The 22,817-nt window shown below is 37.6% G+C and overlaps 1 protein-coding gene across 4 annotated transcripts in view; it reads left to right on the top strand.

Annotated features, from left to right (window-relative positions):
* LOC150089344 (alpha-ketoglutarate dehydrogenase component 4) overlaps window positions 1-7,036 on the top strand; it is a 33,990-nt gene extending 26,954 nt beyond the window's left edge. For all 4 annotated transcript variants that reach the window (XM_090368519.1, XM_090368521.1, XM_090368520.1 and 1 more), the window contains exon 4: window positions 6,555-7,036. In XM_090368519.1, the coding sequence (XP_090224645.1) occupies window positions 6,555-6,572 (18 nt within the window). In that variant the 3' untranslated portion in view covers window positions 6,573-7,036. The remainder of the gene's footprint in view (window positions 1-6,554) is intronic.
* The last annotated feature ends 15,781 nt before the right edge of the window (window positions 7,037-22,817 follow it).

Here is a 22,817-nt window from a genome sequence, read left to right on the forward strand (position 1 = left end):
AAACTTTCAGAAATTAAAGTCCCTTGCTGAAAAACAGACCCTAAATTTTAACACAGACCACCATCAAATGTACAACTGTCCCTTTACCATAATTGAACTACGGCTTGCTCTTAACAGCTCGAAACATAGTGCTGCTGGACCTGACAGAATTCACTATGTCATGTTGAAAGAGCTGAGCGAAAAGTCGCTTCATGTCTTACTCCAGCTATATAACCGGGTTTTCACAGAAAATACTTTCCCTGATAACTGGCGACACTCATACGTCACAGCATTATTAAAACCTGGTAAGGATCCAATCAACCCGCATCACTATCGACCTATTGCCCTCACCAGCTGTATGGGAAAAATAATGGAAAAAATGGTAAACTCTCGTCTAACCTGGGTGCTGAGCAAATACAACCTCATCAATTCATCGCAGTGTGGATTTCATACAGGTAGATCAACTTTAGACCTCTTGATACAAATGGAAAATCAGATTCGCAATGCCTTCTTAAGGAAGGAACATTTGACTACAGTTTATTTAGACGTTGAGAAAGCTTTTGACACAGCTTGGTGATACGGAATTCTCCGTGATCTATACGCATTAGGCTTCAGGGGTAATGTGCCAAGATTTATACAGAACGTTTTGAAGCAGCGATCCTTCCAGGTTTGTATTCAATCCACTCTTTCCCAAAAATTCATCCAAGAAGAAGGTGTTCCACAGGGCTCAGTTTTAATTGCCACTCTATTCATTATAAAAATCAACTCAGTTACCAAGGTCATTCCGGCCATTGTATTTACTACTTTATATGCAGATGATGTTAGTATATCTTGTCACTCACAGAACATGAGAATGATTGAGAGACAACTGCAAGGAGCTCTTAATAAGATTACAACGTGGGCTACAGATAACGGGTTTCACATATCACCTGAAAAAACTGTTGCAGTTCATTTCTGTAGAAGACGTAATCTCCACCCAAACGAGAGAAAAATAAAGCCGGGAATAAATTTCGCAAAATCCCTACTGCTGCTAACCTAGTACACTTTAAGAAAGCCAGAGCCAATGCTAGACACATTCAGCGTGCAAGCAAAAGAGAGTCATGGAAACGCTTTGCTTCAACTATTACGTGGTCCACTAAAACACAAACCATCTACCATTTGGGTTAACTTTAGAAAAAAAATTTACCTTTCTTGACCATATTAAACAACTTAGAACCACCTGTTTCAAGAAATTAAACATTTTGAGAGTATTATCAGCTACAACATGGGGTGCTGACCGTCAAACACTCCTTCATTTATATCATGCTATTGTTAAGATCAAGGTTAGACTATGCGCCACCAGTTTACAACTCTGCTAGACCTAGCATTTTGAGGGCTTTGGACCCTATACACCATAGTGGCCTTCGCATTGCTCTTGGAGCCTACCGCACATCTCCTGTGCAGAGCCTGTACGCTGATGCTCACGATCCCCCATTCTCTGTACGAAGACAAATTTTACTGCTAAATTATGCTATCAAAATAAAAAGCCAACCCCTGCATCCATCGTGGAAACATCTATTTACACCAGATTGGGAGAACTTGTATGCCATTTATTCATCAATAAATCGACCCGCTGGCATAGTCTTTGCTCACTACTTGATAATTGGCAGCTTGACCTTTCTAAAATAGCCGCCACTAGTTTCACGACTCCTTCATGGGCTTTTTGCCCTGACACCTGTGATCTGTCCCTTCAAGAATGGGAGAAAAGTACTCTTTCTTCACAGAATGTAAACCAGCTTCATAAATCTCTACTTGAGAAATATGAATCTTATACCAGGATATACACAGATGGTTCCAAAACTGATCACCACGTCGGTGCTGCTGTTGTTCTTCCATAATCTATAATCTCTAATTACCTTTACCTTTAGAATTCAGTTACCTTTAGAATGCAGTATCTTTACTGCTGAACTTCATGCCATACAAATTGTGCTAGAAACTATAAAGTTGCAGCAGTTTACTCATAGTATTATTTTTACTGACTCTCTGAGTGCCCTTCTCGCTTTACAGCAACCAAGAAAGCATCATAACTACCTACTTAGTAATATTCAAAACTTGCTGGCTCATCTAGCTAAGAACATGAAAGTAATAAAATTTTGTTGGGTCGTTAGCCATGTTGGCATACCTGGCAATGGCATACCACCATGCAGCCAAATCTACTGTGCAACCAATTGATGACTCTTTCAAAATTCCTTTCACCGATTATAAAAGTCTTATAACAAAGCGAAGTATGAATTACTGACAAACCAACTGGCAAAACCAAGAAGGCAACAAACTCCTTCAGATTAAACCGAAACTCCAGTCTTGGCCATCTAGTTTCCGCTCGAACCGAAAGGAAGAAGTCGCACTTGCTAGATTACGAATAGGACATACACACCTTACTCACCTTTGTCTTCTCTCTTCCTCAGACCTGCCTTCTTGTCCGAACTGCCATGCTCAAATCACAGTCCAGCACATCATTGTTGACTGCCCTCCCTATAATGGAGTATGGCAGACCACCTTCTTATCTCACTATGCAGCCCAAATCACACCTACTTTGCAACAAATATTAGACGACAGATCTGATGCAGTTTTCACTTTCCTAAAAAGAATAATGTTTAACACGTTAGTTAATTATTTGGTTTTTAGGAGCATTAGCAACTAAGACCATATTGCTCCGGGATATGTGGTGATCATTCCCTGACCTTTCCGCATCCTCCGTATTTGGTGGTGATGGGCTCAAACCCCGGTCTAATCAAGAAGCATGTGCTATGCACTGCTGCTCCTTCCCACCTGGCTACAGAGGTGCTTCTAAAAAGGATAAAATGCTATGACAGAATATAATGCTTAAATCTCACATAATGCACAAATCTCAGTTTTAATAAAGCTGTTACCTCCTATCATTGTTTGGCACATAATGGCCTATAGCTGCCGTTGCACCGTAAAACATACAACAACAACAACAAAATGATTGGCAGCATGTGCAAGTCTCCAACACCCAATTGAAAACCAAATCCTGACACCAAGAAACATGTTTGAATTTTGTGACAAGTATGTGACTGCAATAAAATTGTTTTGTTTCTGAAGAGGAAATTGAGAAAGTAAGGCTATTTCAAGAGAAAAGATTCACAGATGGTCATACTATTGCTGGAACAAGAGAAAATCATCACTTCATTCCTATTGATGCAAGAGAGATTCGTCTTTGCAGAGTATCAAATGACATACCATCATCATTTGTAGCTCATGTAGATCAGACTAGTGGAACCAATATTCAATATGTGCCAATTGTTAATTTACAACCTGGCCAATACATTGCCTGTATTTATGACAATAATTGTTGGATTGTAATTATTTGTGAAATTTCATTTGAAGAACATGATGTATTGGTAAATTTCATGCATCTTCATGGAGCCACTCGCTCATTTCACTGGCCTGCTAGACAAGATGTCTGCTGGATTCCTGAACAACAAATCACTGCCAATCTTCCAGCTCCAAAAATAATGACAATGGGGCGACAATATAGCTTGCCTGAAGTAGTAATATCAACCATCAATGAAAAATTCCAGTCCATTACGAAGCAGCGATTCGAAATCTTCGCACTCACTTTCTTATTTCAAATTGTATTGTGTTTTAAATAAATTTTGTTGCAGTTAACTTCTTTCAAGCTTAGAAACCAATAGAACATCATCTTTATGCTTGGAATTCTGAATAAAGACCACTTTTCAGGCTTGGGAATGTGCACTAAAGAAACCCATGCGATTTATTTTCTTGCCATTTGCAACCCCCCCCCCCCCCATTGTAAAAAAATACAGATCTTTTTGTGCATTGGCAATATATCCTTTCTCCTTAAACCAAAGGGCAGAGTAATTGCAGAAAATTTCACTCTTGTAAATGCAATAGTTCTGTCCTTATTGAGATGTGAAACTTCATCATCAAATAAGTATGCAAATATTATGTGGAAAATATAAAATGTTTAAGGCCATTTTTTAGGCCTTAAGTAGCAAGACACAAAACTGAAAAACCGTGATTCTTGTTGCTTAAAACCTGCTCTTTCCAGGTGGCAAAAACGATTTATTGGTAAATAAATTTGAATTTATTTGAATTCAATTGAGAGAATTGAAAATGTCCCACATTAAGATATTTGCCCCTAAAGATGGGTCAAATTTTGAGTATCTTTGAAGGAAAATATCTCAGCCAGCAAACAAGTATAAGAGCACATATTTAGTTTGGCTGAATTCTTGCAAATGTTAAATGGAATGTTCAAAGAAGAAGGTACCAAAGGTTTTTATTTCAAACTTATGACTTACATTTGTCGTGACAGATTTTTGGTGCTGCATTGTAAAAAATGAAGTGAAGGTTTTTGATCCTGGACACCAAAAGTTTTGTATTCTCTGCCAAAAGTTAACTAGGTATACCATGTTTCAGAGCACTACCTCTCACTGTTGTGCAACAGTAACACTTAAAACTGAAAATTTTTTGTGATTTGCTCTGCATTACACAAGTGACCTTCACAAAAAAGGTGCTGGTCCCTAAAGCATACTATATTTTGAACTGAATTACAGCTTCTTTGGAAACCTGTTTAAACATCTACACCAAGTTTCAACAAAATCGAAAATGGTCGAGCAGGGACCATCTTCAAAATTAGGCCACGTGATATGGAATCACCCTACTGTGTTTTAAGCATAAATTGGAAAAATCAGTCTAGTCATTTAGATGGTTTAATTAGGGAAGAAATTCTATCTTGTTGCTGATTGTTAAATCTAAATATTTAATTGTAGATACAAAAGGAATAGTGCATAGTTGAATTTTAACTGGGGGGGAGGAGATAACGTGCCTTTGATTACATTTGATTCAAACTGAGATCTTGAGTCCCCCAAAAAAGAACAACACAACATTGTCACTGTAAGCAAAAGAAAAAAATTACGTAGAAGCCATTGGTTCAGAATTAGATTTCTGATCAAGGATCCAAGAATGGATCATTGATCTGGAATCTTTGGATGTCCTCAAGAGTTCTTGAGGACATCCACGAAAAACTTGTTTTGTATAGGACTGGAAGTGGGAAGCTATGGTAATAAACCAGTGAGAAAAATAGTTTCAAATTAATTAGAATAAATTAAGAGGGCAGTTAAACATTTGAAGGCACTTTCCCACCAGTGGAATCGGAAGCACCCTTGAAGTTGACAAAAACAGCTAAAACATATTTATTACTATTATTTATTAGAAGTCTGAACAAGATTGGAAAAATGGACTACACTGTCCTCAATATCAACTTCATATCAAAAATTAAATTGGTTTTGGGAGTAACAATTATTATCACAAAGAAGAGATTCTATTTTATTAAGAAATCTGTCTTTCAAGGACTTTCCTGATAATAGTCAGGAAACAATAGGTCAGCGTGACTGAGGGTATCCCACTGGCTTCCCAGGCTTTAGAAGAATTTTCAAGAGTCCTGATATCCAAAAGGTTTGAAAAACTGAGAAATATAAACGTTTAGCTATCAAATTCAAGATATAAGTCAAGTTACACTATACCGTAACGATGACAATGGTAAATTAGTTATATCCTTGGCTAAATACAAAAGATATATACCCAAAAAGTGGTTAAAACCTTCAAAATACTTAATTACAATTAAAACCCTACTATTCTTTTATGCTATGATATTCCAGCCAAAACACCATATAGGATAGCGGTAAGAGTAGCGGGTTGTAACTTACAAAATCATTAGCTAAATTTGAAAAAATGTGCTAATGAATGCTGCTAAGCCTATTCAATCTATTTGTAAAACACAAATTAATATGTTAACTAATCAAAAAATACAACAGATATATGCCCAAAAGGTGATTGAACCCTTCAAAATACTTATTTATTACAATTTAAAGCTTACTATTCTTCTGAGCTACTGGTTACACTACAATATTCCTGCCAAAAACACCACTATGATAGTGGTAGGAGTAGCGAGTTGTAGCTTACAAAGTCACTAACTAAATTTAAAAAATAAGCTAATAAAAATAAGTGAACTCCACTAAGCCTATTTAATCTATTTGTAAAACACAAATTAATATGCTAACTAATCAAAAGTATGATAAAATTTCAATAAAAACTTATCGGCTTGCAGCAGCTGCGTCTTCACCAAGCAACATCTGGCGGCCACTAAGTCAAATAATGAGACAGCTTAATTAATTAATTGAGCTGTCTCATTAATAATATCTCAGTGATATAATATACATTCTCCCAGATGATACTAGTTTGCTAATTCGTCTTCAGTGAATGTTAATAGGTGAGTTTTAGCAATTGCTTGCATTTCAAAGTTACAGCTTTGTGACAGTGTATAAGAACATATTTTGGTGAGTAAATAAAACTGCATTATTCTGTATTTTTGTACCTTATTTTATCCTTTTTTGCCAGACCACAGGAACTTGATTAGATAATTATTTAATAATATTGTGATTTATTGTTGAAAACTGGAAACATCCAAAAATCAGCAACCTTGGAACTTTGCAAACCTGTATTGGTAAGTTTATAGATTAATGCTTTTTTTTTTTTTATATATATTTATATAGAGAGGAGGACCAGAATAAAAGGCAAATTTTTCCATGTATTCAGAGACAATAAACAAGTTATTCTTATAGGTAGGAAGGAATATACGAAGTAAAAAGAATGTAGATAGAAATTTTGATTGTGCATGATGTGATAATTGATACAACTAGTAATGAACAAATGAATAGGAACTGAGGTTTTTTTTGTTGCCTGTAATTTCCTTTCAGTTAGTTATGATGTGGCTGTATTTAAATTCTGAAAAGGTTTAGAACTAGTATTTATTTTTAAATAAATAGTTTTTGATATTCTTGGTTTATAAAGTGTAGAGCACAACTAAGAAATTTCTTAATATCTGTACCAGTTAACAAATGATCACAACTAAATTAAGATAAAGATGTTTGCTGCATGAGCAGATGGCTGAGATTAATTCATGAATTAGCACTTTATGTATAGAGTTTTTTTCTGTATCCTACATATTTCCTTATAGGATATTAAACCAGTTTTCCTTTTTGTTAGGTTTATATAAAATAATGGTTGATCACTCATTTATTAAAAAATTGTCGGTAAATGAATAATTGTAACTGACATAATAAATACTGATGTAATAAAACTTACAAAAGATTTATGGTTTAAACAAAACTGATGATGCAAAAATGTTCACCTCTTTGTATTTAATGTGTGGCCTGTGTATTTTTCTTTTCAACCATATATAGATGACGTATCACACAAAACTATTCATGTGCTAAATATTACATTAGAGAACACACTGCTAAAAGCCTTGATACGTCATAGTTGGAACCTGAAGAAGAACATGTACCTGACCCCAAAACCCTTTTCCTCGACAAAAAAACAAAAGGGGGCGGGGGGGGGGGGTATTTTTTAAATTCTTTAGTTACCAAAAGAAAAGACCCTGTGTTTTAATAACTCATACTGTCAGACTGTTGTGTGCCACAGTTGTATTTTCTTTTATTATTTATTGTATGCAAAATATAGTTGAAGCTTTTTATAGTGACTCTTTTTAACTTCCCGACACATTATAACGTCCTGTGTGATTGGTTCTGGCCAATTTCTCATTAACCTAATGCTATTTTACATACAGTTTAATGACCTTAAAAATTAAAGGATTTCTCTATAACGACCATACATTTCCACCTTTTTAATCTGAATTTTTACTTTTTTATTACAATATTTGCTTTTAAAAATGACAGAAAGCTTCAAGTATATTGAAGCAATTGCAGCCTGACCGTGAGAAATCATTTAAGATTTCCCCACGATCTTTTCTCTCAGTGCGATAATGAAATGGACATCAGCTAGAAATTCATTTCATTAGTTAGTGTATGTTTATTGGTATGGTTCCAAGAAAGTGGATAGCTTTGCCAATTGTAGATAAAATTAGAATTTTGCAAGCCTTAGATAATGGTGTGAATTCTAAGACTGACATCACCAAAAACAGGTCAGCATTCCTAAGAGTACTCTGTTCACTATTCTGAAAGATCGGAAAAAGATTGAAAGTTTAGAGAAATCTGCTGCACCTGGTAGATTTGAGCACAAAAGATGAAGTATCTAGATCTTGAAAAGGTACTTTTGGAATGGCTAATGATGATGCATGCCGAAAACATTCCCATAAATGGTAATCTTTTAAAAGCTAAGGCTTAATCATTTGCACATCAAATGGATATTGAAGAATTTAAAAGTTCAGATGGATGATTCCAGAAATTTAAGACTCGTCACAGCCTGTCTTTCAAAAAATTGTGGCGAAAATGGAGCCATGGACATTGATGCTACAAACAAATGGAAGGAAAATCGTTTAAGAAAAACTACCAAAGAATGCTATACAAACAAAATTGTGCTGTCTTGAAAGCAAAAATCAATGTGAAATTGATATCCTGCAGGCAATGTATTTATGCGTTTCAGCATGGGATGAAGTTGATGAAAAAGCGAATGCCAACCGCTTCAAATATGCAGAATTTACTGCCTTGAATGATGTAACGTGTGAAGTTTCACATGCTTTTTCCTCTATTAATTGTGAAAACAGTCCAATAATAGGGAAGAAATATTTGAGTATGTGTATCATCACATAAACTTACAGGAAAACTTAAGCTTCAGAGATTACGCAGAAATGGATGCGGACATTGAATATTTCAAGATATGCATGAATGAAGAGGAACTCATTGCAGACATAATGGAATATTCTGAAATTTGTAGATTAAGATGAGGGACCTACTGTGGTTGAACGAAACGTTTCAGTGAAAGATGCTCATCAAGGATTACAACTTGTACATTGATTTTTTTCAAGTGCACCCTAACTGCAAAAGTGAAATAACTGCTATTGTGCACCTTCATAATTCTGTTTTAAAACATGCTCTACCATCGAAACAGCATGTTTCGACAAATTATTTTAAAGTATGAAATAATTCTCTTATGTCTTGATAAGTATGTATCCTATGTAGTGAAATTTACAATTTAATTGTAACCTTACTGTACTCTACAATCAATGCAAAATTTACAATTATAATTTTCTTGTATAATACTGTAGTACATATAAATAAGATTATACTATAGTGACAAATGGGCCTGGAGTACTGGGGTCCATAGTTTAACAGATATTTATTTAAAGTATACCCAGTAAAATAAAATAAAATAAAATATTTCCAGAAGCTTTCGGAACTCGTGTCCCTTTCTCAACTGACAGAATTTTTGAATACATTACAAGCAAAGTGTGGCACGTTACTCATTCGTCATTGTTGTAGCACGGACGTGTGCTGCCTTGCGCCAGTGATCATCCATCAATAAAACGGTTGTCTCCAGGATTGGATGTATACGCATGCCTTTCTGGCGATTTAATGCCTTAGGGTTGTTCATTATGTTTAGTGACTCTAGCCATAGGCGGTGGCGAAAGTGTCGCGCGTGGTCCACTATCTCAAAGTCGCGCTTGGGGTCAAGATCGTGGTTGGTAGCCCAAAAATGTTCTGCAAGCGCGGACTGGTCAGTTTCGGCAAGCCGGATTGCTCTGTCGTGTTCCGTGAGGCGATCCTGGAGACGTCTCGATGTCTCACCTACGTAGCAACTGTTACAGGCCCTACAGGTGATACGGTACACTACATTGCTGCGTAAGACAGGTGTGACAGGGGTCTTCACACTGGAGACAAGTGAACGTAGGTTCCTACCTGGTAATTGTACACATTTTATGTTGTAACTTCTCAGGATCTTCGAGATACGTCCTGACACTCCTGGATAGTACGGAATGTAGGCGGATGATATGCCGACTTGCTTCGGAGGTCTTGGGTTGGAAGTAAGTTCTTGTGCCTGTAACAAGCATCTGTTTAGTACATGGGATGGATAACCGCATCTGGTTAAGTCCGCCTTCACACGGGAGATCTTTACGTCTAATTGTGTCGGTGCTGGAATGGCTCCAGGCCCTGGAGAACAGGGTGCGGGCAGTGCTATTGAGATGGCTTGGAGCGTGGCCGGACCCGTAGTTGGTGAATTGACCGCACCACATGGGTTTGCGGTATACTGAGGTCTCTAGATGTGGGCCTACGCGATGCACTAGCACGTCCAGAAACGGGAGCGAACCGTCCACCTCTGGACGTCACTATCCACTGATGACATCTGTACCGCCCTCAACCTATGCCTCTCTAGCAGCATCTTCACCTTTGAAGACTCACTCTACAAACAAGTACATGGCACTGCTATGGGTGCCCCTGTCAGTTCCGTAGTAGCTAACATCGCCATGGAAGATCTGGAGAAGCAGATACACCAGAACCCACCTACACCTATTACAACGTGGTGTAGATATGTCGACGATATTTTTACCATAATACCACGTGGTTCTGAAACGGTACTACTAGAATACCTCAACTCTCTATCCAATTTCATCAAGTTTACCGTAGAATCAGAGGTGGACGGTTCGCTCCCGTTTCTGGACGTGCTAGTGCATCGCGTAGGCCCACATCTAGAGACCTCAGTATACCGCAAACCCATGTGGTGCGGTCAATTCACCAACTACGGGTCCGGCCACGCTCCAAGCCATCTCAATAGCACTGCCCGCACCCTGTTCTCCAGGGCCTGGAGCCATTCCAGCACCGACACAATTAGACGTAAAGATCTCCCGTGTGAAGGCGGACTTAACCAGATGCGGTTATCCATCCCATGTACTAAACAGATGCTTGTTACAGGCACAAGAACTTACTTCCAACCCAAGACCTCCGAAGCAAGTCGGCATATCATCCGCCTACATTCCGTACTATCCAGGAGTGTCAGGACGTATCTCGAAGATCCTGAGAAGTTACAACATAAAATGTGTACAATTACCAGGTAGGAACCTACGTTCACTTGTCTCCAGTGTGAAGACCCCTGTCACACCTGTCTTACGCAGCAATGTAGTGTACCGTATCACCTGTAGGGCCTGTAACAGTTGCTACGTAGGTGAGACATCGAGACGTCTCCAGGATCGCCTCACGGAACACGACAGAGCAATCCGGCTTGCCGAAACTGACCAGTCCGCGCTTGCAGAACATTTTTGGGCTACCAACCACGATCTTGACCCCAAGCGCGACTTTGAGATAGTGGACCACGCGCGACACTTTCGCCACCGCCTATGGCTAGAGTCACTAAACATAATGAACAACCCTAAGGCATTAAATCGCCAGAAAGGCATGCGTATACATCCAATCCTGGAGACAACCGTTTTATTGATGGATGATCACTGGCGCAAGGCAGCACACGTCCGTGCTACAACAATGACGAATGAGTAACGTGCCACACTTTGCTTGTAATGTATTCAAAAATTCTGTCAGTTGAGAAAGGGACACGAGTTCCGAAAGCTTCTGGAAATATTTTATTTTATTTTATTTTACTGGGTATACTTTAAATAAATATCTGTTAAGATTATACTATATTGTATTAGTAGCATTACATGAGCTTTGACTGTAACACTATACTTCAACCACTATCCTTGTCCTGAGAATTCTGTGAAAATTATTATACACTAAATTTCATAAACCTGGCACCTATGAAAATTTTACAAAAGAAAAAAAAAATCCCAGTGATTTGGAAATTAGTCATAAGTGGGCTGTTTTCCAACATCAGTCAAATTCTGATGTTGAATATAACATCAGAATTAATGTTAACAAGCAGTTGTGTTATACATTTCGAATATAACAAGCAGTTGTGTGTATGCTTAAATTAAAACATACAATGTTGGAAGTCACTTCAACTTTGTATGTGTGATTCTCATTTGTGCTCTTGGTAATTGTAGAATTTTTCTCACCTCAGTTATGGCTGCAGAAGTAGTGACTGCGAGATGCAGAATGCAGTGCCCTAGGCACTGCATTCTAAGTACCCCTGTGGTTACAGTTGCTACCCGTCATCCTGCCAAGGTGCAAATGTTTTGATGGTCTTTTTAACTAAGTTTGGTCAAGAATTAGTCAGTCTCAGGTGAGAGCCCTCCCCTGGAACTTAGTTTTATATTAAGCATAGAGGTAAACAGACCATAGAAACACAGTTTACAGACATAATATATTGAATGTCATAGCCTTGGTTGTTTTGGTTCAAAAACAAAAAAACAACAAAATTAACATTCTTAGGTTAAATAAAAAAAAAAAAAAAAGTGAGAATAGTGGTAGCTGTCAGTTGTGAAAGTGTGACAACTTTCTTTCTTTTGTATTTCATTTTACTTTTCTTGTTTTTTTTTTAAATTTAAGACACAGAATATCGATGTTTGGAAAAGTTTACCAGAATTAGTAATAAACTATAATTGTGGTAATGACAGTGTTGTCTCAGTGTGTAAGAATAATCTTCCTTATAGCAGTTGAAGATCTGGGTGCTTTGCTACAATTGGAGTCATATGATATTATAGGTTTCAAAATTCTGGCAAGGGCAATTAGCAATGTTGTCAGATTTATGAGATGCCACTGTACAGTGCCACAGTTGTTATTATTAGCCATATGGTGCAAGGAAGCCCGAGGCTCATGCTACACCAGCCAAAAAAAAAAAAAAAATTCTGAGTTACCCTGAGAGAGAAAGAGAGAGAGAGAGAGAGAGAGAGAGAAAACAAGAGTCAGAAGTAGAAGGGAATCACCAAGAAAGAGAAGAATGATGATATCCAGCTCAGGACCCTGGGTGTGCCAAGCCCATACTCACCAGATGAGTATTTGAATAAGCCAATCAATGAAAGATAAAAGCTTTTCACTGATTTGCTTATTCATGGTTAAGTTTTTGAGATGTTGGTTTTCAGATCACAGATATTTGTTTTAATTATTAATAGGTTATGCTAATCAGGGTGAGGTGCACCCTGGATAACATTAAATGAACTAGCACAATCTGGCAGCCAAATAATTCTTGTGATCTGGCTACGTACACATGATTTTTGCTATGACGACTAATGATACTAAAGGCTCCTCTCAGCGCCAATTGACTAGAAAACTCAGATCTAGTATTTGAATTTTCCAGATAAATATAGAAGGCATTAGCAGAATTAAATTAAAATTTTGAATTTAAAATTTTGAATTAAAACATGCCAGTTTTAATTCAAAATATTAAGAGATATTGATATGGTTGCTATTCAGGAAACCCACACGGATAGTGAGGATCAGATTCAGACTAGGGGAAAAAATACCAGGCTATGATTTAATGGGGCAACATACCATCAGACCTATGGTGTTGCAACATATGTACAGGCTAAAACCGAAAATGCGTACTTGCTCTCTACTTCCATCGCCAATAACATCCATGAAGTAATTATCAAAGTAGGAGAAATAACTGAAAATAACATCACTAAACATAATGAACAACCCTAAGGCATTAAATCGCCAGAAAGGCATGCGTATACATCCAATCCTGGAGACAACCGTTTTATTGATGGATGATCACTGGCGCAAGGCAGCACACGTCCGTGCTACAACAATGACGAATGAGTAACGTGCCACACTTTGCTTGTAATGTATTCAAATTTGTCAGTTGACGAAGGGACACGAGTTCCGAAAGCTACTGAAATATTTTATTTTATTTTATTTTATACTGGGTATACTTTAAATAAATATCTATTTGTGAAAATAACATCTATAAGCCCTCTGCTACTATATGGCCGTGCCATCACATGTCCTCCAGCAGCATCCCCATCCAGCTGTTTATCTTGGCGATTTCAACAGTCACCACACACAGTGGCGATATAGAGAGAATGATCATAATGGTGAAGCGCTTATTAACTGAGCAGAAGAATGTAGCATCTACCTCATTTTTGATGCCAAAGAACGAGGATTATTCAAATCAGCTGCCTGGCAGCAGGAATATAACCCCGATCTTTGCCTTGTCACCATCGACAAAAATAATCACCCACTAAGACTGTCTCGAAGAATCCTAGCAGATTTCCCTCACAGCCAGCACCTTATAGAAATCAGAACAAACATCCTACTAGTAACTTTTTTCCCCCCACCCTAGATGGAATTTCAGTAAGGCAAACTGGGATGCTTTCTCAGGAGACCCCGATAGGTGTTTGGGATGGATTCACCCCTCTCCTGAAAACTACAAAAGATTTGTGGGTGCAGTGATAAGCACGGCTAAAAAGCACATCCCCAGAGGAATACATTCCATACCAAAAGGAATACATTCCAGGATGGAACAAGAGCAGTGAAAATCTATTTGGACTTTCTTGAAAGTGGTGATCAAGAGATAGTGGATGAGCTGCTACACAGCCTTGATGCCATATGCTGGGAAAAATAGATACAGAATGTTGAAACCATTGATTTTAAGAGGTCCAGCAGGAAAGCATGGTCTCTCCTACACAAGCTGGGAAACAGCAACCCTATGGCTCCGTGATAATATTCCAGTTTCAACACATTGTATCCACCTCTAGAGTTCCAAACAGCCGAGAACACACAATCCAAGTGAAACAGGGAACTCAAGACCCTTAAACATGTAAGTGCTCCAGAATCTGAGTACTCCTGACTGTTTTCTGATGATGAGATCACAGCTGCACTTAAGGATATGAGAGTGGGCAAAGCCCCAGATTTTGATGGCATCCATCCAGAATTTCTAATTCGCTGTGGAAAATATGCAAAAATATGGTTAGCATGGTTCCTCTCTAGCATACTAATAATAGGACAAACGGGTGATATTCCAAAACCTCTCAAACATGCGAAAATTATTGCCATCCTGAAGCCAGGAAAACCACATCTCCCTCAAAGTTATTGTCCTATTGCTTTACTAAGTGTAACTTATAAACTACTTGAAAGGCTACTCTACAACAAGATCAGCTCCAAAATACTTGAAAAAATTCCCATCGAGGATTCCACTCGCTCCAGGATTCCACCCAAACCGAAGCTGTGGAGATCAAGTCCTCCCCTTAACAACACACATTGAGGCATGGTTATAAAAACAACTGAAAACCTCAGTGGTCTTCATTGATCTAACTGCAGCTTATGACACTGTTTGGAGACATGGCTTAATATATAAAATACTCTGTACAATACCCTGCAAAACAATTGCCAGACTTATTGATGACATGCTCACAAATAGAAATTTCCAGGTGGTAATAGGACGCACAATGAGCAATAAATAGAAACTCAGTAATGGCCTACCCCAAGGCTCCTTGCTCCATTACTTTTCAGCCTTTACATTGCAGACATGCCTTAGACTCGCTCCAGAAAATTTGGATATGTGATGACTGGGCAATAGCAACGAGACAAATCAGTCAAAAAAACCGAAGGGATTTTAACAACTGACCTATCCATCTTGTGAAAAATTCTTTTGTAAGTGGAGGCTTCAACCTACTGCAGCCAATATTGAGGCATCTTGCTTCCATCTCAATAATAAGATGGCGACTAGAAAGCTGAACATTTTTTTTTTTTTTTTTTTGATTTGGTAGTTATTGGCGCATCGGCTTCTGTGGCCATATTGCACCTCCCAAGGTTTTTGCAGTACTTTGATCCAAGCCCGAGGCGGGAATCGAACCCGCGACCTTTGGGTTGCCGGGCAGGTACTTTACCCACTCGGCTAGCCCGGTCGGCAGAGCTGAACATACGCTTCGAGAACTTCAATCTTAACCACAACAAATATCCGAAATACTTGGGTGTCACACTAGACAGAGCATTATCTTTCAGCGAACATTTGACAAGGACTGCAGCAAAACTGAATAACATTCTGCAAAAGCTATATGGTACCACATGGGGCTCCTCTGCCTCGAACTTACGTTCGTCAGCTCTTGGTCTTGTCTGTGCAACTGCTGAGTCCTGTGCTCCAGTTTGGTGTAACGGTAACCATATAAAAATGGTGGATGTATAGCTAAATAACACCATGTGCACCATAAGTGGAACAGTCAGGTCCACCCCTACCTTTTGGCTACTCGTCTTGAGCCACATCCCGCCAATAGGCCTCCGAAGAAAATGTGCCCTCATCAGAGAATACAGAAAAATAATAGACAATCCTGAAATACCAACAAACTCTGACATTCGAGACCTAGGAATAAACAGGCTCCGTTCTAGGTATCCAACAATCCTGATGGCTAAAACATTGCAACAAGCCAATTTCAACCTTCTGGATGCAAGGGTGGCTACAAAACTCCCCTCCTTGATGTCATGCCATTCCTTGTATCTCTGAAACACCACCTGGTTTTGACCAGCCTCCTAGGATATAGCTAGCATTAACTGCTGATGTAAATGTGTATAAGTGGGGCAAAACTCCTTCGCTGATGTGTGACTGCGGAGCCGATAGGTAGACTATCCAACACATAATAGAGGACTGTTCGTTTTTGAGCCTGCAAAGGAAACCCTGGAGACTTCCTGATGGCAACTGATGCAGCAATTGACTTTAAATAATTTAAATGTTCATATGTGATTCTTGTTCTATTTAATTTAATTTTATACTTAATTTTATATCAGTCATTCTTGAATCATGTAATTTGATTCCATGTGTATTGTACAAGCCATATGATAAATAAAATAAATAGGTTATTTGGTTTTTTTTTTTTTTAGGAGCATTAGCAACTAAGGCCATATTGCTCCGGGGATATGCGGTGGTCATTCCCTGACCAATCCGCATCCTCCATATTTGGTGGTCACTGGCTCGAACCACGGTCTAATTAAGAAGCGTGTGCTAAGCACTGCTGCTCCTGCCCATGGAGGCGCTTCAATAAATAGGTTACACTTTGATTCTACTGTACCTCATGAATCACATGCTCAATTATTCACCAAACCTAAACTTGTGTTTGCAAATGTCAGCTATATGCACCCATGGGAAACTGTTCCATAGTTATGCATTCATTGACATGGAAGTATTTGCTGTTAACATGTTTGACACTACATTTGATACTGCAGGCCTGAAAGGATTTTATTAAAGAAATAACTAGTGGCATATTGCAAATTACTGAAACAAACTAAATACTATATATACTTTTGCATCTGAAATATAAATCTGTAGGCAGTCATATAACCATTACTTGCACAGAAAATGCAGATTCACTGCTCGCAAGCTGTGACAGCAGTTCTGGGAGATTTCATTTATATGAAATGGATTTCTTTCTTTATGTAGTGGTCCCTAAGTAATGAAAATATTTAATAACTGCTGATGTAAATGTGTATAAGTTATTATAAAAATAATTTGAAAATAAAAGTATCATGAGCCTTGCAATGAAAGAGTAAATTGAAATTTTAAAGTGGGATGCAAAATATGAAAATGCTGCAGAAGTTGCAAGCCAGTTTGAGAAGTTTTTTGGACATACACCACCCACAATGAAGACCATAAAGTAAATTGCAAAAAAGTTTGATGAAGTGGAAACAGTGCATAATCTACTAAAAACCTTGTACCTCAAAGACACTTGCCATTTAGAACTTGTAAGAGAGGATATCAAAAGAAATCCAAAAAAATCTCAAAGGAAGGTTTGGAACCTAAAATATCTAAAACATGGAGGAAGTTTTGTCGGGCCAATTTGATTGGCTACTACAATGACGTCACAAAGGAACTGGATGCAAAAAATAACTTTAATATCATATACTTGGATTTCAGGAAAGCTTTTGATACCATTGCACACGGAAAATTACCGTACAAGTTGGAGCAGTATGGCATTAAAGGCAAGTTGCTGCTTTAGATAAAGGGATGGTTTGGTGGGAGAACACAAAGTGGTAATCAATGGACACTGCTCTTCGTGGACTGATGTTGTTAGTGGTGTTGGGCCCATTGTTGTTTTCTGTATTTATCAGTGATATTGACGAAGGTATATTAGGCTTAGTAATGTCCAAATTTGCAGACGATACTAAGGTTGGCAGGGTTGTTAATGACAGTATGCTACTGCAACAGGATCTAGAAAAGTTGAGCAGATTGGCTTGAGAGGTGGGAACTGACATTTAACATTGACAAATGTAAAGTACTGCATATGGGTAGCAATAACCACAGAGTAACATTTCAAATGGGTGGTACTACGCTCGGCAGTTGAGAATGAAAAGGACCTGGGGGGGTAACTGCTCAGAAAACTTCAGATATGAAGTTTCTGAGGTGTGCAGACAGTCTGCAAGAATAGCTATGGTGTCTTGTCAATGATATATAGGAATTTTTCTAGCAGGGATAAGGAGGTGATTTTCCCTTTGTATAAGGCAATGGTCAGGCCACATCTGGAGTACTGTATACAGATCTGGAGGCCTCATTTTAGGAAGGATGTACAGCTGCTTGAATGAGTATAGAGGGCAACGGGATTGGTGAATGGAACAAAGGGTTGCTCTTACAAAGAAAGACGTCCTGCAAGAGGAATTCCATCAGCATTGAGCTTGCTCAAACCATTCGAGGCCTTAGGCACCTGCGAGATGATGTGATCTGATTGAGGTGTATAAGGCCTTGAATGGTTTTAGCAAGCTCAATGCTGATGGAATTTTTCCTCTGGCCCAGATTAGTTGCCTGAGGGGACCTAAATTCCAATATTGAGGAAAGCTGTGTGGAAATTTGCCTTTAGCCAGCGGTGTTTGATTGCAGGAACAAGCTTCCATCGGTCGTTGTAGTTGATAACTTAAATAAATTCAAGGCAGAACTAGACAAACATTTGAAGTTAATGGATGGGTGAAATGGGAAGATTTTTTTTTGGATGATGCTATATAAGCTTTCTTTCTTGCATCATATTCCCCTGCTAATACTAATGTTGAAACAAATGTAAGCTTTATCATTCTGCGTTGCTACATTTTGGTCACGAGTTTGTTACTAACCCATATATCGATAACTGCTCATGTTATTTACAAATTGTGTTTATTAGTCTCTTAACAACCCCATTTATTCTTTAACAACGGTTTAAATGCTCCTAGCTTGACAGTCTCAGATGGAATTTGGACAGATGTTCTTTGAACTTTTTTCTTTAAGGCAAATGTGAAAAGACAAAATTATTCCATTAATGCAATCCAGAATCAATTTTCAGCATTGCTTTTTTTGTGCAGATTTGAGCACCAACTCACTATGCAAAAATTGTCTGCAAATTTTTAGATGAAAAGTTCCCAGGTTGAAAGATTGGATGGTAGGATTACATTGAATGGCATCACACACACTGTGATACTTTTTAGTGGGATTCTTTACTGGTGGTGGTGCCTAAAATGGAGTAAAATTGGTGGTGTCACCTGACAGGTGCCCATCTTTCTTTTTAATTTCTTGAAAATGTTTTGGGTATTTTGAATTCTGCTTAAATAATGCAATTTTAACTGTTTAAGCAGAATTTTTAAACTTAAAAGTATACTGTATGTAATTTTTAAGCTTTAATTAAAAATTTTAAAACGTGCTGTGTTTTTTACACCTTTTATCTTCAGAAAAAAATATTAATTTTTCTGAAAATTGCAAAAATTTCTCTTATTCTCTTGTATTTTTCAGTTTAAAAGACAATTAACACCTGGGGCTCTCATCTGGTGAGCAGAAGGGAATCACCAGGAAAGAGATTCTTGTTGATTCCCTTCTGCTTCTCTCTCATGGGAGCTCAGAAATTATTTTTGGCTGGTGCAGATAAGCCTCAGGCTTCCTTGCACCATATGGCTAATAATAATAAAGTGCGCAATTTCAAGCATGCACATTCACATATTTCTTCTTATTACAATTATAAATACAGTAAGCTCCAGTTATAGTGATCACTGGTATTAGAATTAGTCATTTTATAGAATCAAATTTCAAAGAACTGATTCAAATCAAAATGCGCCATACCTTCATTGTTTATTAGAATCACATCTTCGGTTATAAGAATCAATTTTGAATGCCTCTGTGTTATTTTTCTAAAGCACATTTCCAAAGGTCACAACCATAAAACAAAAACAGTTTGCAGCTTCGGTTTGTTTGTAGAATCTGTTATAAATGTGTAGTAAACTTGATCTTATTGCGTTAATCAAGTTGCGATAATACCAATAGCTGGAATTGTGTGTTTTTACGTTATTATTGGTGAAATGTGTTATCCCCATTCACTGAAATCTTCAATCATGTAAAAAACAAATTTTCAGAATCTGCTTTTCATTCCCATATCTAAACTTCGTAAACTTTTAACTCTGTAAAAAGTTGCATGTGTTATTGTTAGTTCCAGTTTGTGCATGCCGTGTGCTTTGTTATTGATTGATGCTTAGCTTTTTTGCTTTGTTTTAATTTTTACTACCCAAAAAAAAAAAAAAAAAAAAAAGAAAAGGCGAACAGAAAGAGAGTGAAATTGAGTGTCTGGAATAAAGTTTCCAAAACCTGTATTAGCAACTATTTCAAAAAATGTGGATTAATTATTCATGATCATCAACTAAGTCACGATACTGATCACATTGAAAAATCTGACCTGAAGACGTGGTGAGCATATTGGCATAGTATTTAGGGTAAGGTGCCACCGGTGGTCTTCATGAGTACTGATGTGCCATCAGTTACTCATGAAGTATGCAGAACTCTGTAAATGCCATAAGTGTGTGTGTGTGTGTGGCATGTTGTATGTGTATAAATTGTGTTGGGTTACGTTTATCTGGCTACTTGGCCACAGGGCCCTTAGTGGGACCCTGCATTGCCCACTACCACCATTAGGACATAAGCCAGGCTGCCTATTATTCTCTGGCTGGACTCTGTCAGGGTTGCTTGAGCTTTCCTGGACAAAGTTCAAGTTATTAAAAGAAAAAAAAAAGGAAAGAAGAAAGAGGGAAAAATAGGTGAGCAAGGGTTGATAGTCAAAGAATAGGAGTCAAAGTGGGGAGGAAGGCAGGGAAGGAATGAAAGGTTGGACACTCCTGGGCCGGGAAGTCCACCTGAGTCCAGGGACAGTAAAAGTTTGCAAGGCCAGAGTAATTCCATAGGAAGGAGTCAGTAAGTCATAAGTCATTGGAGGGATTAGTTGGCCTGATTGTCATCTGTCTGTTATGGATTTGTTTGATGATTGGCTCATTTAATTTCAAAGACTGATTTTGGAAACTCAATAAAGGCAAGATAGCAACGCTCATCCTGCAGTAAGGTGCTCACAGCATAATGCTCTTTATGCTGTGAGTTTTCCTATGTTTCAGTTATTAACCTGAGTCGGGGGTCTTCGTATATAGGACAAATGTACATAATGTGGTCCCAACTTTCTTCATCTCTACCTGTACAGAGAGGGCCATTTTCAATCTCCAGTGTTGTCAATTTGAGCTTGAAAGGCCCGAGTCCTGTAAGGAGGAAGGTAGCTTGTAGGCCTGGTGAATTACCAGGGAGAAGACTTTGGAGTAGTATGTGCAGTTAATGCAGTGAATTTCCTGGTAATTATACCCTTGCCAGAGTTTTCCCAACTCTCTTGCCAGATTCTGGTAAGTTTTTCGGTGATTTTCTTCTTTTCATGCCCTGGGATCATTTGTGAGGTCAAGGGTAATATCAGCTATTGTCTTGTAATGCCCCTCTTCAATTGTTGGAAGAGACCTCTGCAGATGACCTCCAAGTGGAGGGGCAGGCAGCCTGCAAGGACCTGGAGTGCATGAGTGCTAACTATGTGGCATTCCCTGATAACTGTAGGTAGCATGGTGTACAGGAGTTTAATGATTGGGTGGATATTGATAGTGATCTATAGCTTTAACAGATGAAGAAATTGTCCAGTCTGTTACTGATAATTTTGCCAAGGAGGAGGAAAATAAGGATGAACTGGAACGAATTCCAGTTACAAAATGGCAAACTCATGAAGCTATAGCCATCCTGAGTAGAGCATTGGAAGAAACTGGTGCAAGCGATCATGAATATAAACTGTTATACAATGTTGCAGTGGTTTTCAACCGGGGTGTCACAGCACGCTAGGGTACCGAAACAACATTCCAGGGGTGCCATGTAATTTGGGCTTTGGTTACTTACACTTATATTTTTTTCTTGAAATTTATATATTTATATCATTATAAAAAGATGTATGATATCCATATCTTTTTACTTTTTTAATCTTTTTAATTTTGTGGTGATGTATAATTGATGTTTATTTAGTACCTCCTATATAAAGAATAAAATTATTATATAAGTATATATAATTTGTATTATGAATTGTAATTTAATTTTGTTTATAATTATATTATTTTAATAACTGTCATATAACATTTTTTTTTTTAATATTATATATACATATGCACACAGAGAGAGAATCTGATTATTAAAAGGTCGAGAAAACCACTGTTAGATATTTCTTTTGGCCTAGGGGCACCGTGAAAAAATTACTGGGACACTAAGGGTGCTGTGAATTGAGAAAGTTTGAGAAACTCTGCAATATTGAAAAATATACAAATAGACTTTGTAGTGATTATTTAAAGCAATCTAAAATAAGTGACTATTGTATTTTAAATTATAATCATATTACAAAGTGTTATGCTTCATAATATGTACTACATAATACATATGTACATAGCTTAATTTAATTAAGCTATGTACATATGTAATTTTATTTTGCTAATGTGTAGGTAACGTTCTTCTGATTTTCACATATCATTTAATTGGTAATAAAATTTTGGGAATAAATTGTAAATTTGTGCTTTATATCTTTATTTTTATAGCCTGTGAATAATATTTGTTGATTTTAGTTTATTAGAATCAAAATTCAGATTGCAGATGGGATCACTATAACCAACACTTACTGTATTACTAAAAAAATTAAAGAAAAAGCATACAAATATATATATATTTGATACTATTAGTTAATTCCATTTTCAGGGTTATTTAAAAATTTATTTCAAATATGGCACACTTCGCAGTTTACAAAATTCAGAACTACGTATCTTGCTTTCCAGAGTCTAGCACCATATGGAGAAGCTAGTGGGTTTCATGTTATCACATTTACTCTGCAAAAATAATAAATCTTTCAAAAACAACTGTGGTAA

This window comes from Mastigoproctus giganteus, chromosome 2 (genome assembly GCF_048544385.1).
Source record: "Mastigoproctus giganteus isolate SK-2022 chromosome 2, ASM4854438v1, whole genome shotgun sequence".
Taxonomy (NCBI): domain Eukaryota; kingdom Metazoa; phylum Arthropoda; class Arachnida; order Uropygi; family Thelyphonidae; genus Mastigoproctus; species Mastigoproctus giganteus.